At 41.0% G+C, this 18,063-nt stretch overlaps 1 protein-coding gene across 1 annotated transcript in view; it reads left to right on the forward strand.

Moving 5' to 3' along the window:
- Positions 1 to 2,341: 2,341 nt before the first annotated feature.
- The window catches only part of LOC127526518 (uncharacterized), a 499,994-nt gene continuing 484,272 nt past the window's right edge, over positions 2,342 to 18,063 (forward strand). The window contains exon 1 of the mRNA XM_051922088.1: positions 2,342 to 2,824. Within this exon, the coding sequence (XP_051778048.1) occupies positions 2,346 to 2,824 (479 nt within the window). The 5' untranslated portion in view covers positions 2,342 to 2,345. The remainder of the gene's footprint in view (positions 2,825 to 18,063) is intronic.

An 18,063-nucleotide genomic window follows, 5' to 3' on the forward strand; every position in this document is an offset into this window, starting at 1 on the left:
TAAAGTTTTGAAAAAGAGGCAGCGTAGAAGTCCCTTTCTGGTAATTGCGGAACCCCAGTATGTCTATTATTAATAGATGTAGTAATTGTCTGACCTTGTCTGCAATTTTTCTCAAGAAACCCCTACAATAACCTCTTTTGTACAGAGCCTGGAACAGATTATGAATAGATTGCTGAACATCTTCCAAACTAGAGTTAATCCTATAAAATCAAACAAATTGTGATTTTATAATCTCCAGAAGGTATGTTTGGGGTGACAACTGGTCTTATGGATCAAAGTATGGGTGTCAGTGGGTTTGAAGTAAACCTTGGCCTGTAGTACATTTTGAAAAGATGAAATACTGTTATTATTCAAGAAGATCTCCATGTCCAGAAAGGTAAGAGATTTGGAATCAAGGCAAGTCTGCAGCCTTATAGTTGTGTTATGTTGATTTAAGAGGTGCAAAAAGTTATCAAATTCCTCCTTTGTGTAGGTTTATACTGTAAATATATCATCAAGGTATCTGAAGTATAAGAAAGGAAGGCAGGGGCACTTACCAAATGCCCCCTCCTCCCATTCCGCCATATAAATATTGGCATAGGAGGGTGCAAACCTCTTACTCAAAGCTGTACCGAAAATTTGTAGATAGATTTTATTATCAAATTCGAAATTGTTGCAGCCCAAACTAATTTCCAAAAGTTGTAACAAATATGTCAGGTCTCTCTAGATTCGGAAACCTCTTCAAAATATTGGCCACTGCCTGAAAACCCAAAGCAATATCTATATTAGTATACAGTGTTCTGTTCCACGTTGTTAGTTGTTAGCTGTTATTTGTTGAGCTGTGCTCCCCCTTCATCTTGTCATTTATTAACACACCTGTCGGTCACGTCCCACACTCACAGTGGTGCCATAAATGTCTATGAAACTCACGTAAAGCATGTGGGACCCATAATAAACATTTGAATACAATACACTCCATGTGTCTCACATAGGCACCCCTTTATCTCTTGTTTCGGTCACATCCAAAGCGTATCTTTAAGGTATATAAACCCCTGGGTCTGGTTAGTTGTGGTACGCAGCAATCTGAACCTCTGTCTATACGCTTCTCTTTGTCTCTATCTGACCATGGAAATCACTCGCCTTGTAAGTGTCTTTTAAAGCTTTATTGTTTAATGTATACTGTCTGCTATGTATTGCTTTGTAAATCATTCTTTATTGCCTTTGGTTGCACACCTGTATATACCTATGTTTCTTTTGTATATATTTCAGTTTACAACAAGGTATGTCCAGTAAAAGCCTTCAAGAACGCTCACCCCTTGTCGTTTTTATGTGGATGTGCAGAGTTTAAGCTCTCTGCAGCCACATTGCATGGACAGCCTCACTACAAACCAAGAGTGAGGGTCCTATCTACAACCACACGTTCATTCAGGAAGTGGTCTCCTGTGGCAGAGAAGGCTCTGAGAGACTGCTTTGGAACTATGGACTGGGATATACTGCAGGGATCACATAGTGAGAACATTGAGGAGGTTGTAGAATGCACAACTGACTACATCAACTTCTGTATGGACATTGTAGTTCCAGAAAGAACAGTACGCTGCTATGCTAACAACAAGCCACAGATTACAAGTGACATCAAGGGCCTTTTGAACCAGAAGAAAAGGGCTTTTAAAGGCAGTGATCAGCATGAGCTCAAGCACGTGCAGAAGGAACTCTGAGTCCAGCTCAGGGCGGTGAAGGAGCAGTACAGGAGAAAGCTGGAGCAGAAGATTGCAGAATAACAGCATGAAGGAAGTGTGGAATGGGATGAAGATCATCAATGACTGCAGCTCGAAGCGGGGTGCCACCATCGGGAGAGACGTGGAAAGAGCAAACCAAATGAACAACTTCTTTAACAGGTTTGACCACCATAACCCACTCTCACTCTCACCTCAGAGTACTGCACCCTCCACCCATCCTTGGATACCAGCATAGGAGAGACATCCCCACCCACAATTACAGCAGCGCAAATGAGCAAAGAGCTGAGGAGACTTCGTGCCAGCAAAGCAGTGGGTCCAGATGGAGTATCACCACGACTGCTGAAGGCCTGTGCGTTGGAGCTGGGGAGTCCTCTACAGCGCATCTTCAACCTGAGCCTGGAACAGGGGAGAGTCCCGAGGCTTTGAAAAACATCTTGTATCACCCCAGTCCCAAAGGTATCACGTCCTAGTGAGCTGAATGACTTCCAGCCTGTCGCTCTAACATCACATGTGATGAAGACCATGGAGAGGCTGCTGCTTCCATACCTGAGACCACAGGTCCAACACGCCCTCATCCCTCTACAGTTTGCATACCAGGAGAAGGTGGGAGTGGAGGATGCCATCATCTACATGCTACACCGATCCCTCTCCCACTTGGACAGAGGCAGTAGTGCTGTAACAATTATGTTTCTGGACTTCTCTAGCACCTTCAACACCATCCAACCTCTGCTCCTTAGGGACAAGCTGACAGAGAAGGGAGTAGATTCATACCTGGTGGCATGGATCGTGGACTATCTTACAAACAGACCTCAGTATGTGCGTCTTCGGAACTGCAGGTCTGACATTGTGGTTAGCAACACAGGAGCGCTGCAGGGGACTGTACTTTCTCCGGTCCTGTTCAGCCTATATACATCGGACTTCCAATACAACTCGGAGTCCTGCCACGTGCAAAAGTTCGCTGACGACACTGCCATCGTGGGCTGCATCAGGAGTGGGCAGGAGGAGTATAGGAACCTCATCAAGGACTTTGTTAAATGGTGCGACTCAAACCACCTACACCTGAACACCAGCAAGACCAAGGAGCTGGTGGTGGATTTTAGGAGACTCAGGTCCCTCCTGGACCCTGTGATTATCAGAGGAGACTGTGTGCAGTAGATACAGACCTATAAATACCTGGGAGTGAAGCTGGATGATAAATTGGACTGGACTGCCAATATTGATTCTCTGTGCAAGAGAGGACAGAGCTGGCTATACTTCCTTAGAAGACTGGCGTCCTTCAACATCTGCAATCAGATGCTGCAGATGTTCTATCAGATGGTTGTGGCGAGTGCCCTCTTCTACGCGGTGGTGTGCTGGGGAGGCAGCATTAAGAAGAAAGACGCCTCACGCCTGGACAAACTGGTGAGGAAGGCAGGCTCTATTGTAGGCATGGAGCTGGACAATTTGACATCCGTGGCAGGGCAACGGGCGCTGAGCAGGCTCCTGTCAATCATGGACAATCCACTGAACAGGATCATCTCTAGACAGAGGAGCAGCTTCAGCGACAGACTGCTGTCACCGTCCTGCTCCACTGACAGACTGAGAAGATCGTTCCTCCCCCAAACTATGCGACTCTTCAATTCCAACCAGGGGGTAAACGTTAACATTATACAAAGTTATTGTCTGTTTTTACCTGCATTGTTATCACTCTTTTATTTAATATTGTTCTTTATCAGTATGCTGCTGCTGGAGTATGTGAATTTCCCCTTGGGATTAATAAAGTATCTATCTATCTCTATCAGTGCAGAGTGAGGCAGAAAATATAGTGTCTCAACGTCCATTGTAAATAACAGTGCACCAGATGGAATTTTGTTTTCTTATTTCTAGAAAATGATAATTTGTTTTTTATGTAACTTCTATGGCGTTGTGAGAGTAGGTTAAGATAATAATCTATGTATTCAGCTATCCGGTATGATTTAGAGGAACAATCCAATACAATTGGCCTCCCAGCCAGTATTTCAAAGGGAACTGACCAAGATTCTGGAGGTTTGTATATTTTGGGAAGCATATAAAATTTCCTCAGAGATGGTGAAGCTGGGCTAGAAAGATGTTTCTTTTGCTGATACGTAATATAACCTTCCTCCAACAACCACAATAGAATACCCAGTATTTTTTTGTTTCATTTACATTTGAATTGTTTTTGTGAGAGGTTTGTAGTGCAGAATATTTTTTAACTGGGTTAGGGGTAGGATTAGGATTAGAGTAGAATAGGGGGTAGGACCGTGAAGGCATGCTTGGGAACACTTAGTTCCTCCTTTAACAGTTAAATATATTTATTTTGATTTTTTTCAACTACCAACAATTCTAAAAAAAGTATTAAATACCCCCATTTTTTAAATTACTTAATTTAGCAAGTATACCATTAAATAAATAGATAAATAAATACCTCCAGACCGGTAGAAACATATTACTTTTTATTTAAACCTAATAGGAACCAGATATTCAAAGTCTTAATCCATTCTTGCTCTATTTTGAGTCTGTGTTTTAGTCCATTTATTATCCTGCTGCTGCAGACCAACAACAACATTTATTTATATAGCACATTTTCATACAAAAAAGTAGCTCAAAGTGCTTTACATAATGAAGAAAAGAAACGTAAAAGACAAAGAGATTGAAATAAGACAACATTAGTTAACATAGAATAAGAGTAAGGTCCAATGGCCAGGGAGGACAGAAAAAACAAAAAAAAAAAAACTCCAGACGGCTGGAGACAAAAATAAAATCTGCAGGGGTTCCAGGCCACGAGACCACTCAGTCCCCTCTGGGCATTCTACCTCTCATAAATGAAATAGTCCTCTTTGTATTTAAGGTTCTCACGGAAGGACTTGATGATGATGGTCATGCAGACTTCTGGCTTTTAATCCATCAATGTTGGAACATCACGGTGCTTTGAGTAGATGGTGGTGGCACAAGCCGCCACCACAAAGAAACCGGAAAAAGAAACAGAAGAGAGAGTAGGGGTTATTACGGAAACCAAACATTTAACCAAACATTATCGGACTATACCCCGCCTGAGAAAAATGTTGATATAGTATGGATTTTGTTCTCAAATGCTGAACGAATCTACTGTAGATCTTATTGTATTTTAAATTTCTCCTGCATAGATCATCCTACAGTTGGAACACTGGATTCCATAAATGCAATTCTTGGATTATAATTGAAAATTTTGAAGAATAGGTTTTTTGTCAATTTATGGAGCTGGACAGTTTGACATCCGTGGCAGAGCGACGGGCACTGAGCAGACTCCTGTCAATCATGGAGAATCCACTGCATCCACTAAACAGGATCATCTCCAGACAGAGGAGCAGCTTCAGTGACAGACTGCTGTCACCGTCCTGCTCCACTGACAGACTGAGGAGATCGTTCCTCCCTCACACTATGTGACTCTTCAATTCCACCCGGGGGGGTAAACATTATCATTATTCAAAGTTATTATCTGTCTGTATACCTGCATTGTTATCACTCTTTAATATTTTCTTTATCAGTATGCTGCTGCTGGAGTATGTGAATTTCCCCTTGGGATTAATAAAGTATCTATCGAATTAATTTAATTGATTTGTGATGGGAATTCAGTCTCAACAAACTGATTAAACTTCTGTTCCGAAAAAGTCCAAATAACGGCAATATCTAAATGGGAAGCAGGGGGGCACTTTAAAAACGCAAATTGCTCCCACTCAGCCATATAGATATTTGCGTACAAGGGTGCAAATTTTTTGCCCATTGCAGTACCATACCAGGTATCTGTAAATTGAATTTATTATTAAATTCAAAATTGTTATTTGTCAGACTTGTCATAAATAAAGGATAGCCTGATCTGGTCTGTTGTGGGATGGATATCTCCTAAACAAATTTGTAACTGCTCTCAATCCCAAGGTGGTATCAGTATTTGTATATAATGACTCAACATCCATAATAAAAATGAAGGAATGAGAAGTGACTTGAAGGATCTGTATAATTTGTAAATAAAATATTTTACACAACTTTGAGACAATGGATTTAAAAAGAAATCTGTATATTCTGCCACTCAGTAGGATTCAGATAAGCAATCAGATAGTGTAGTTCTACCAGGGGGGATCTGGTAAACTTCCTTACACTAGGTATACTTGGACCTAAAAGACATTTTTTCTGTTTGTAATCCATGTAACCCTCCTGATAGAGATTCAATAGAATCTTCCGAATTTGAGCTGTAGTCTTATCCTGCAAGTAGTTTTTCAAAGGCAGATCTTGTTTTCTGTTCATCAGTTGACGAATAGCTTCCCGTATATATTGGTGAATATCTATAACTAAAACTGAACCTTTATCAGCCAGTTTAATTACTGTTTTTCATTTTTCTGCAACAGAGATGATGAATACCTTTCCTGCTGTGTTAAATTATCCTGTCCATTTTCTAAAATGTCTAGCTGGTTAAGTAATGTACAATCCTCTTTAATTAAATTTAGGATCGGTTTCCGAATACAAGATGCACCGGGACACCACGTAGATGGTTTCCTAAATGGACAGGTTTGTTCTGTTACAAAAGTATAATCGAAATTTAAAATTTGTAATTTTTTTATGATAACAATGTATGTCTCTCCTCAATTCCTCCATATTAACACCAGGTGGAGTAGAGATAAAGGTTAGCCCCTTCTACAACAGAGTAATATCCAGCTACAACAGTTTAAAATGATCTGATAAGTTGTAAATATTTACTTCTGGGGTAAGGCACAAACTCTTTTGCCCATCAAATAGTTTACCTGCTCCCACCTGTAATCCTGTATATTATATGCTGTTCCTGGAGTACAATGGACTCTATCATCCTCCAGTTGGATGTCCTCCGGAAAATATAATGCCTCCGCTTTGTGATATTTGAGGGGTTAGGTGTAGGGTAGGGGATGTAAGCCTTACGGCTAAGCTCTGGCACACAGACCCTTTATTTAGAAGCTAATTATGGTCTAGTTTATTTAATTACCTTGAAAAGCTAAAACCTACAAAAAAAGTTATCTTTCATTTAAACCATGTACAGTGCATCCGGAAAGTATTCACAGCGCATCACTGTTTCCACATTTTGTTTTGTTACAGCCTTATTCCAAAATTGAGAAAATTCATTTTTTCCCTCAGAATTCTACACAAAACACCCCATAATGACAACGTGAAAAAAGTTTACTTGAGATTTTTGCAAATTTATTAAAAATAAAAAAATTGAGAAAGCACATGTACATAAGTATTCACAGCCTTTGCCATGAAGATCGAAATTGAGCTCAGGTGCATCCTGTTTCCCCTGATCATCCTTGAGATGTCTCTGCAGCTTCATTGGAGTCCATCTGTGGTAAATTCACTTGATTGGAGATGATTTGGAAAGGCACACACCTGTCTATATAAGGTCCCACAATTGACAGTTCATGTCAGAGCACAAACCAAGAATGAAGTCAAAGGAATTGTCTGTAGACCTCCAAGACAGGATTGTCTCGAGGCACAAATCTGGGGAAGGTTACAGAAAAATTCCTGCTGCTTTGAAGGTCCCAATGAGCACAGTGGCCTCCATCATCCGTAAGTGGAAGAAGTTTGAAACCACCAGGACTCTTCCTAGAGCTGGCCGGCCATCTAAACTGAGCGATCGGGGGAGAAGGGCCTTAGTCAGGGAGGTGACCAAGAACCCAATGGTCACTCTGTCAGAGCTCCAGAGGTCCTCTGTGGAGAGAGGAGAACCTTCCAGAAGGACAACCATCTCTGCAGCAATCCACCAATCAGGCCTGTATGGTAGAGTGGCCAGACGGAAGCCACTTCTTAGTAAAAGGCACATGGCAGCCCGCCTGGAGTTTGCCAAAAGGCACCTGAAGGACTCTCAGACCATGAGAAAGAAAATGGTCTGATGAGACAAAGATTGAACTCTTTGGTGTGAATGCCAGGAGTCACATTTGAAGGAAACCAGGCACCGCTCATCACCAGGCCAATACCATCCCTACAGTGAAGCATGGTGGTGGCAGCATCATGCTGTGGGGATGTTTTTCAGCGGCAGGGACTGGGAGACTAGTCAGGATAAAGGGAAAGATGACTGCAGCAATGTACAGAGACATCCTGGATGAAAACCTACTCCAGAGCGCTCCTGACCTCAGACTGGGGCGACGGTTCATCTTTCAGCAGGACAACGACCCTAAGCACACAGCCAAGATATCAAAGGAGTGGCTTCAGGACAACTCTGTGAATGTCCTTGAGTGGCCCAGCCAGAGCCCAGACTTGAATCCGATTGAACATCTCTGGAGAGATCTTAAAATGGCTGTGCACCGACGCTTCCCATCCAACCTGATGGAGCTTGAGAGGTGCTGCAAAGAGGAATGGGCGAAAATGGCCAAGGATAGGTGTGCCAAGCTTGTGGCATCATATTCAACAAGACTTGAGGCTGTAATTGCTGCCAAAGGTGCATCGACAAAGTATTGAGCAAAGGCTGTGAATACTTATGGACATGGGATTTCTCAGTTTTTTTTATTTTTAATAAATTTGCAAAAACCTCAAGTAAACTTTTTTCACGTTGTCATTGTGGGGTGTTGTGTGTAGAATTCCATCCATCCATCCATTTTCCAACCCGCTATATTCCTAACTACAGGGTCACGGGGGCCTGCTGGAGCCAATCCCAGCCAACACAGGGCACAAGGCAGGAACCAATCCCGGGCAGGGTGCCAACCCACCACAGGTGTAGAATTCTGAGGAAAAAAATTAATTCAATCCATTTTGGAATAAGGCTGTAACATAACAAAATGTGGAAAAAGTGATGCGCTGTGAATACTTTCTGGGATGCACTGTATGTGTCCAAAGCCTCAATCCAATATTTTTCTTTCTTTAGCCTCATTGTTTTATTCCAAAAACTTTAATGTTCTAGACTGAACATATATATGCATCTCATTTCTTGTGTTTGACATCTGCTGTGATGTCTGGATGCAAACACTCTCTTTATAAAACCATATATTAACATGGGCATAGACATGTGAAGCGCTCCCTTAATTTATGACTATATCCGAGACTTAAATTATAAGATAGTGTTTAGCAGCGCTGCTTTAATTGACTACAAATCCTAGCAGTCCTGGTAGTACTTTGCCATTAGGAAGCTTTTAAGGTTATTGGGTGGAAATAAGGCATGTTTTGCTTATCGTTGATCTTTTTGTACTTATTGTTTTGTTGGGTTTTGTTATGTCCATCCATCCATCCATTTTCCAACCAGCTTAATCCAAACACAGGGTCACAGGGTCTGCTGGAGCCAATCCCAGCCAACACAGGGTGCAAGGCAGGAACCAATCCCGGGCAGGGCACTAACCCACCACAGGGTTTTGTTATGTGTTGATGGGTTTTTGTTTATGCTTTGTTTTTTTTTTGCCCTCTTTATTTGTTTAATTATATTTCTTATTTACTCTTTTTGAGCCACTTTTCTTACTTGTATCCGTGTGTGAGTGTGCCTGGTCGAGATTGGGTGTGTTCCTGGGGTCCCAGTAATAATATATAAACAAATCGTTTAGGATGGTGTAAATCTGAGCATCACACATTCACTGCAAGCGGCAGTTAAAATTACCCGAGGAACAGGCGACCATCACTACCTCTCTACAAACCACTAGCACATAAACACAGCAGAGACCACAAAACATTGGTAATCAGTGGAAAACATATATTAGTGAACAGTTTAGGTCTTACACAACCCTGCATTGTAATATGTCTCCAATATATTACAACTGTACTTCACAAAAAACATACAATTCCAAAACACAACAAGTATTACAATACTAACAGAAATCCAGCAGCATAGGACTATATCATGATGAAAAAGTCCTTTAAATATCTCATCTGTGAATTAATCTGTCTCAGATGTAATAGTGGCAGTAGAAAAGGCAAGTAGGTGGTCCCTGTTTACCAGGAAAAAGGGAACGTGTTTATCCTACCAGTAGGCATCTTCAGGCCCAGCCAACACCACAGCCTGTAACTGATCTGCCCTAAATGATCAGCTGACAGTTTCAGGTTCACCTGGTTGATCTTGCTCTATTAGGTTGCTGAACTTATTCATAAAGTCATGCTTTCTTTAACACTAGAATTACCAGAGCCTACGAAAAAATTCGTAGATCTGGCCCACCTTAAATCGCTTCTTAAAACCGTTCTCACCTCTCCGCCAGCGTCTTTTGTCATCTAAATGTACTGATAAAGGCATGCTGCAAGCAGCCGGCTATTCCATCCCCCCAACAACTTAGAACGTAAATGAATTTCTCCCAGCTCATGTCTTGATTGATTATCTGGGAGTGAAGTGGAGTTTTAGAGTGGAAATAATAAATCGTTATTTGGAACACACGCATTTCATGTGTGTTGCGTTTCTACAGTAATCTGTGTAAACACATTTTTAAAACAGAAACGTTTTTTATATTCTAATAGCAAATGACAAAATGTAGGCATACATTATATAATGTATGAAGCCTGAAGTCCAAAAAAAAAAAAGCCGCCGTCAAAAAAAGCCATCTTAGTGTGCGACATTGACACCAATTTACTAGAACTGTCACCGTGGCACAACAGTATCAGTTGCTGACTGGCAATCAGAAGGTCACGAGTTCGATCCTGCATGACTCCCTTTTGAGAAGTGAAGTGTTCTTATTTTTACTGTTTTAAAATAAAAAGATACATTTGATTTCAGTCTGTAACAGCAGGTGTAATTTATATTTGTAAAGGTTAGCTTTGTTTTTTTTGTTTTTTTAATTCACTTTTCATTCTCTGTCCCGTTCAAGATCCTTCCCTAGCCCACTTGACACTACTGTTTTCACATAAAGACACACTATAGCTCTGCAGTGTATCACGATACATACGACCGCGTGTTTTTTTCCCCCAATATTGCCAGTCCCCACACATTGCTGTATGCTGTTTCTTTTGTACTCCAGGACATGCAGAGGAAAGCATAGTAAAGAGCAGTAACTTCAGCGCTATATGCAATCATCAGACACTCCCCATCTGACACTGCTGTTTTCACATAAAGACGCGCTAAAGCTCTGCGGTGTACTTGTGACTGCATTGTCGTACCAATGCTTGCGAACTGAAGTGTCTGCATGCACTTTTCGTGGCATTATACGTGTATTTTTTGAGCATGCCCATGTAGCTCAAACACAGGAACATATGTTGATGTACAAGTATAACAAAACAAGTACACTTTTATTCAAGACTATAACCGAAGAAAAAAGAAAGCAAGTTACAGTAGGCGGTTGATATGACAGCTTGCGTGGTGCAATGCTAAGAACTGCTGATTTCCATTCCGTGCTATATAACTGTTAACTGTTAACATTTGAATCTGATGATTGCATATAGCGCTGTCTTTTTCAGTTTGCGAAAGAACATGCAGGTGGCCAGTTGCTGCGTGCTACAACGCACATTTTAAAAAAAAGAAAGAGACAAATATATGTGACGTTTTGAAGAAATCATTTTATGACGCGAATAGTACCAATCAGAAAACATCGTCGAAGTAATGCAATATTATTTGAAAACGAACAGCGTCAGGTTGGGTGTGAAGTTATACTGGCGCTGTTTGAGTCACATCAGAAGCTGAATAAGCTGAACAAGCTCCTGTTCTGACTCTAAGTAAAAAGCATGAATTAATCAACAGAAATAAACGCGATCAACATTTTAAACTTAACGATTTACAGTGCATGCCAGTTTATAAATTTTATGTCCGTTTGAGGAAAAAAAAACACTTTCTCCAAAGCTGGGAATCGAACTCACGTCTCTGTAGCACGGCAGGGTTTGCTGTGCTCCAAGTCAGCAAATCTTAGCGTTAAGGCACGGAAAGTTTATGCCTACATTTTGTAACATTTATTACTAAAATATGAAAAAGTTTCTGTTTTAGCAATGTGTTTACACAGATTACTGTAGAAACGAAACACACATGAAATACATGTGTTCCAAATAGCGATCTATTATTTCCATTCTAAAACTCCAGCAGTTCAGTCACTCCCAGATAATCAAACAAGGCATGAGCTGGGAAAACTTAGTGAACGTTCTGCGACGGTGGGGGGTGGAATAGCCGGCTACTTGCTGCTCGTCTTAATCGGCACATTTAGAAGACAAAAGAGAGGTGAGAATGGTTTTAAGGTGGGCCGGATCTACGAGTTTTTTGTGGACTCAGGTAATTCTAGCTGGTTTCCTGCTCTGTTTGATTTTTTTTTTGTGGTGGACATTAGGTAGAGAAGGAAAGCTGTCTATAGTCTATTTCTCATAAATGATAATCCAGTGGAGAACGTCTCCAGTTTCAAATTGTTGGGGGCGAACATCACAGAGCACATCTCTTGAGCCACAGATACAACGTACGTCAATTACTATCAGAAAGACACAGCGACACTTTTTGTTCCTTAGATGACTAAAGATAGCGAGGCTGCCCCAGGACCTTCCTGTTAACTTCTATCAATGCACGGTGGAGAGTGTACTGGTACGCTGCATCACTGCATGATACTCCAGTTGCACGAGAGAAGAATGGAAGACTCTGCAACGGGTCGGCAGAACTACCCAAATCATCACTGCCGCACAGTTTACGACAGTTGATGACATTTACTTGTCCATGTGTCAAAGCAAGTCCTCCAACATCATTGGAGACCCAGCCCAGCTCGGCACATCATTTCTTTAAACTGCTCCCCTCTGGAAAATGGTACAGGACTATCCATGCACGCACAATGTGGCTGAAAAACTTCTTCTTACCCAGAGCTGTTAAACTACCGAGTACTTTATCAAACAAAATAAGGTATCTTATCTTTCTGTATCTTGTCTCAGCTTATCCTAGCTTCATTTGTCTTAGTTTATACTGTTTTAGCTTATCTTAGCTTGTCTTCTTTTATCTAGGCTTAGTTTGTCTTGGCTTATTCTGGGTTAATTTGTCTTACCTTAGCTTTGCTTGATTTATCTTGCCGTAATTTAGCTTAGTTTATCTCATCCTAGCTTAAGTTTGGCTTATCTTATTTTTGTGTATCTTATTTTAGCTTATCTTTGCTTATCCTAGCTTCATTTGTCTGAGCTTATCCTGTTTTAGCTTAACCTTTGCTTCTCTTATCTTATCCTAAGCTAGTTTGACTTGTTTTATCTTGGCTTGTCTTAGGTTAGATTAGTTTGTTTTGGCTTAGTTTGTCTTATCTTGTTTTTGCTTGGATTTTCTTATTTTGGCTTATCTTTTGTCTTTATCTTGGCTTATTTTAGCTCATCCTGTGTTAGTTTGTCTAATCTTGTCTTTGCTTGGCTTATCTTATCTTGGCTTGGCTTATTTTTGCTGCTATTTTCCTGAATTGTAATTGTAGCCTCAACCTCAGTCCTTGTTTACATTTCTAAGGTAACCAAGTTACTAAAAAATGTCCACTGCTTTCAAGCATCATGTCCTTCTCCCTATGATGAAGACGAAGACACAGCAACCCTCACCAGAAAAAGCGGTTTCTCATCTCTTCTCATTTTGTGAGATGACATGAGATGTCTTTCTGCTTCTTGCATACATACAACAATGTCTTCATGGTTTTACATTCCTGCTGCAAACACATTTCCTTCTGGTCTATTGAAGACTAGCTCTTACAGTATTAATATTACTTATATCAAAGCATAATCTTAGAGTAATAAAATATTAATTGTAGTGCAGCTACGGAATAATTAAAGGACACGTTGTTTTTATTCAAGGTCTCCAGGTCTGTTTATCTTTTATACTCCAGGTTGGTAATGAGACCAAATGCTGAAAGCCCCTTACCTTGGGACAACTGGTCATCTGAAACTTAAAACTGTTCGGCGACACTGGTGGCCAGGCTATACATCCTAGCACTTGGTTCTTGTTGGTCCATATTTCCTTTTCTCAAAGGGACCATCCCTCCAAATAGGGATCCCCACTCCATCAACCACGCTTGTGATGTGCCATTCAGGGTTAGCGCTGTACCTAGCATTTTCACCTTAAAGCTACCTTTGTTGCAGTTCCAGAATTGAGAATTGGAATGTTCTGGCTCATTAGTAGGAGGTAAAGAAGTTATTAGCTGCAGTGAAGGTCTTCTTTAAATGTGGTACAAGGACTTGTGAGCATCGATAAGGTCATGTTTGTCACATGTAGATTCCGGACTGTGCCTAAAAGAAAAATCTAACACTAGCTGCACACCAAAACTATAGCAGAGCAATAACAGAACTTATAATATAACAATAGCAAAAACAAAAATAATCTAATAATGCATTCATTTAACAATATGATGGCAAATGGATAGAAGCTCCATCAGAATCTTTCAGTCTGAGTTTTTAGGCTGCAGAGTCTTTGTCCTCCTGACTTCAACAGCTTACACAGTTTATTTCTCGAATGACTGGAGTCCATGTATATCCAGGGAGACCTGACCATGCACCGCCTGATGAAGATATTCTGTAGAATGGGAAGTAGAGTCCCAATGGCATGCTCAGCTAGGCGCATCACCCTCTGTAGACATTTCTGCTCCTGGATAGTTCTTACTGGGCAGCGATGAACTCTGTGAGGATGATCTCAATGGCCCCAGAGTCTAAAAATGTGGAGGTGGAGACTCTAAACTTCCTCAGCTACCAAAGATGGTAAAGTGTCTGTCTGGCTTTACTGATAACAGAGTCTGTATGTGTGGTCCATGTCTGGTCCTTGGCAATATGAATCCTGAGCTACTTAAAACTGCTTAACCTCTCCACAGGTGTACTGCAGATGATGAAGGGAGTTTAGTTTGTTGAACACTCTATAAATCCACAGCCATTTCCTTGGTCTTTTTAACATTCCAGTTTAAATGAACAGCCTAACAACACTGTACGAGGTTGACCACTTTATCCAGGTAGTAAATGTTATCCTTCCCCAAGAAGCAGCCAAACACTAACATGTCATCCGCAAACTTCACAACGGAGGTCAAGCTGTACATAGCTGTGCAGTCAATGATATCGAGGCTATACAACAAAGGACTAATGACACACCCCTGAGGTGGCACTTCATTGAGAATTAGGGTGTGCTCACCCTAACCACCTGACGCCTGCCAGAGCAGAAAGTCAAGACCAGGTGGCAAATAGAATTGCCAGGTCCTGGGTCATGGGGCTTAGCAATCGGAATGAACACTGAGCTATAATCTATTAATGAAGGAGACCAAGAAGAGGATAGCTTGAGTCCACTGCTATTTATTGAAATACATAAAACATGTAAAAAGCACACCAGTAGAACAGAGACAGGAAACTGGAGAATGAGGCCAGTCTACCTGCAGGCCCTTCTCTGAGCCATGAAATGTTGCAGAAGTATGTACGAGAGTTAAATGCAATTTGAAAATTATGTGGTAATCGCAATGGATAAAAGTTAACACACTACAAGTTTGTGATGGCTTATGGATAGTGATGAGCGACACCTCGAGTTTGGAGAAATCACGGAAGTGTTCACAAATATCACCAAACCATCTTTAAAGTGTTCCCGAGGGCTAATGAAACATCTGCCAACTACACTGGACCAATTATTTATGGACAAAAAGTTGACCCGAGCTGTGTGGCAGCAGTGCCAACCACTGTGCCTCTGTGAGATCGAAGAAGAAAGAACACAGTCAGAGACACGCAATCATATGTTTAATCAAAACAAAGGGGAAATGCCGAAATCGTAGTCAAAAGTCAGAAAGAATATGTAGATTTTTTAATGGCAGAAAATTCAAAGTGGCGTGTCATGATTGAAGTGTTCTGTTTTTTGAAGTCCCGCTGAAGGCTCTCCAAACTGTCTGTGCTGGTACTTTGCACTTTTTCTTCTTTCAAAAAGATAGAAACATCTTGTAAATAGTAATACATTTTTCATTATTATTATTGTTTTGTAGAGTATCCTGTGTTTTGGACGGGAGTCAGGGTCCTTCAAGATTTGTTCTTTTGTGGTTCCTTCTCTTATACTGACATGGAACTCGAAGATCAGCTGGCACATTGCGCAACAAGTAGAGATAACTCATTATTTATGCTGTATATGTTTCATAAAAATAAAATTGTGAGAACCTGAATTATTTACTTATCTGTTCTACCACTAACGAAGACCCACAAAGTCTGTGATGCAAACGATCATCATTATATACCTGGGGGGTGGTTCTATCCAATGTTGGCTGTTACAACTCCATGGGATGTCACACTGGCCTCGCAAAGCATTATGGGGAGCCTGGGGTTAAAGTTCTCCTAAACTGGCCTAATTATTAGTAAACAATTCAACAAACAAGGGCGAATGTGAAATTTGCTGCAAATAGCACTTTGGTGAAATTCATCGATTAACACTACTTATGGGTAGTTCGAACTCGCACAGTGCAGTGCTCCGCCTATAGTCTAATTAAAGGGAACGTCAAATGAACATGGATGCTCCACTGTGAGATTGCACCATTGTTGAAAGAACATGCCGCAATGAGATTTCTTTGGGCAGAGGCGATGGAATCTCGTGAAATTTACCAAAGGATGTTGGCTTGTGCTAATGAGTAAGCTGTTTGGGTACACATCATGCGCAAACTTGATAGTACCCCAAGTCATCATGCACAGTGGTCTATGCAGATCCATAGCTGATACCCAAATGTGCAGCAACAGCGGACAATATGCTCTGTCGGTTTCCTCTGATGAAGGCATAACACCATGTTAATGTGCAATGCTGATTGTTGACTAGATCGAGCGCCATCAATTAAACTTGTTCTTCCCACTAAAAACCTGCTAGTTATTCATAAACTTTTTGTTGAGTCCTGCTGTTTTCACGTCCATACTGAGGCAACATCCGTCAGTAAAGTTTAGCAGCTTTCACTCCCTTTGCCCAAAGAAATCTCTCCATGCCTTGTTGTTCAACATTGGTGCAATCCTGCAGTGGAGCATCCATGTTCATTTGATCTTGGCTTCAGACCAGACTAAAAGCAGAGGAATGCACTGTGTGGATTCAAGTTACCCATAAGGGCTCATTTATACTTCACACTCAGAATGCCATGCATTCCCAGCATTCATTTGACATGTCCTCTGAGCAGGTCCTCAGAAATTAACGCGATGCGTGCGCGAGTTGCAGTACCAGCAAAACGTCGGTGGGTTTGTGCAGTGTGATTAAAGTTGAAATGTGACGTCAGAGTCTCGGTTTACTATCAACATGTGACAGAAAGCTGCTCTGAGGATTCTACGGGATTGATATGCCTGCTTCGATGTTTGATGAATGGTTCGATGTGGTGAAGCAAAATGCCGACATACAAATGCATTCATGGTGCTTTGATATTCAAGCGTTGCATATTCCCCAACGTAATGACACGATACATTTAAAAAGTCTCACATACCATCTTCTGTACCGTCTTTTTTTTTTTTTTTGCACCTTCACAACAACATCAGAATGTACAGCACTGTATTTGAGCCACAGAGAAAGAAATTAAGGACACAGTGAAAAAGTCTATTTTGTAATTAAAGTGGAAATTTCAGCTTTAATCTCGAAATGTCCACTTTAACCTCATAGTTTACTTTATCATTAAAGTAGACCGTCGTAAACGTCATCTTAAAACTGACCCAGTTGTTAATCGCTATGTGCTTCTGGGGCTTCCTCCTGAACTGACAGCAGCAATCGCCACATAGAACACATTACATTTATGATATTCCAGCTCTCTGTACATTTAGAATCCTTAGAGTTATACTTGATATCACTTTGATAATGAAATGCATTAAAGTATGTATGTTACATTTTACTGATAAATCATTTATTTCATTTGAATAATGAATACTGTTAATAATTACACACAAGGGGTTACACGGTGGCGGAGCGGTAGCACTGCTGTCTCGCAGGGAGTCACATCGCTGGTGTTTACATGTTTTCCTGCTGGGTGTCCACAGTGTGCTCCGGTTTTCCTTCCAAAGATATGCAGATTTGGTGACACTAAAATGACGCCAGTGTATGTGAGTGCTTGCATTCACCTTGCGATGAGCTGATGCCCCGTCCAGAGATTTTGTTTCTGCCTCATGCCCAGTGCTACCTAGAATGGGCGCATCCCTGGATTGATGGATGTAATCATTAAACATCTTTTTCAGAGATATTGTGACAAGGTGTCCTCGGAATTTAATGGATGTTTCAGGCAATTCACAACACAGCAAAGCCGAACGTTTTCTCACCGTGATGATATTCTCACACTGCCACCTGGTGGAATCTTCCAGATTTACGTAAAGTACGCACACAAGTATGAACAGTACAACACTTACGTAGCAGTAACGTCCGCTAGAGCACGCGTCACATCATGAAGTATAAACCTGGCCTAAGCCATTGCGAACGTGTTGTACTGCATCAGCTTCTGTCCATTGTGGTTACCACGTAATTTTCAGATTTCCTCTACTTTTTCATTTACCCCTCTAATTGTGTGGA

Source organism: Erpetoichthys calabaricus, chromosome 2 (genome assembly GCF_900747795.2).
Source record: "Erpetoichthys calabaricus chromosome 2, fErpCal1.3, whole genome shotgun sequence".
NCBI classification, from domain to species: Eukaryota; Metazoa; Chordata; class Cladistia; order Polypteriformes; family Polypteridae; genus Erpetoichthys; species Erpetoichthys calabaricus.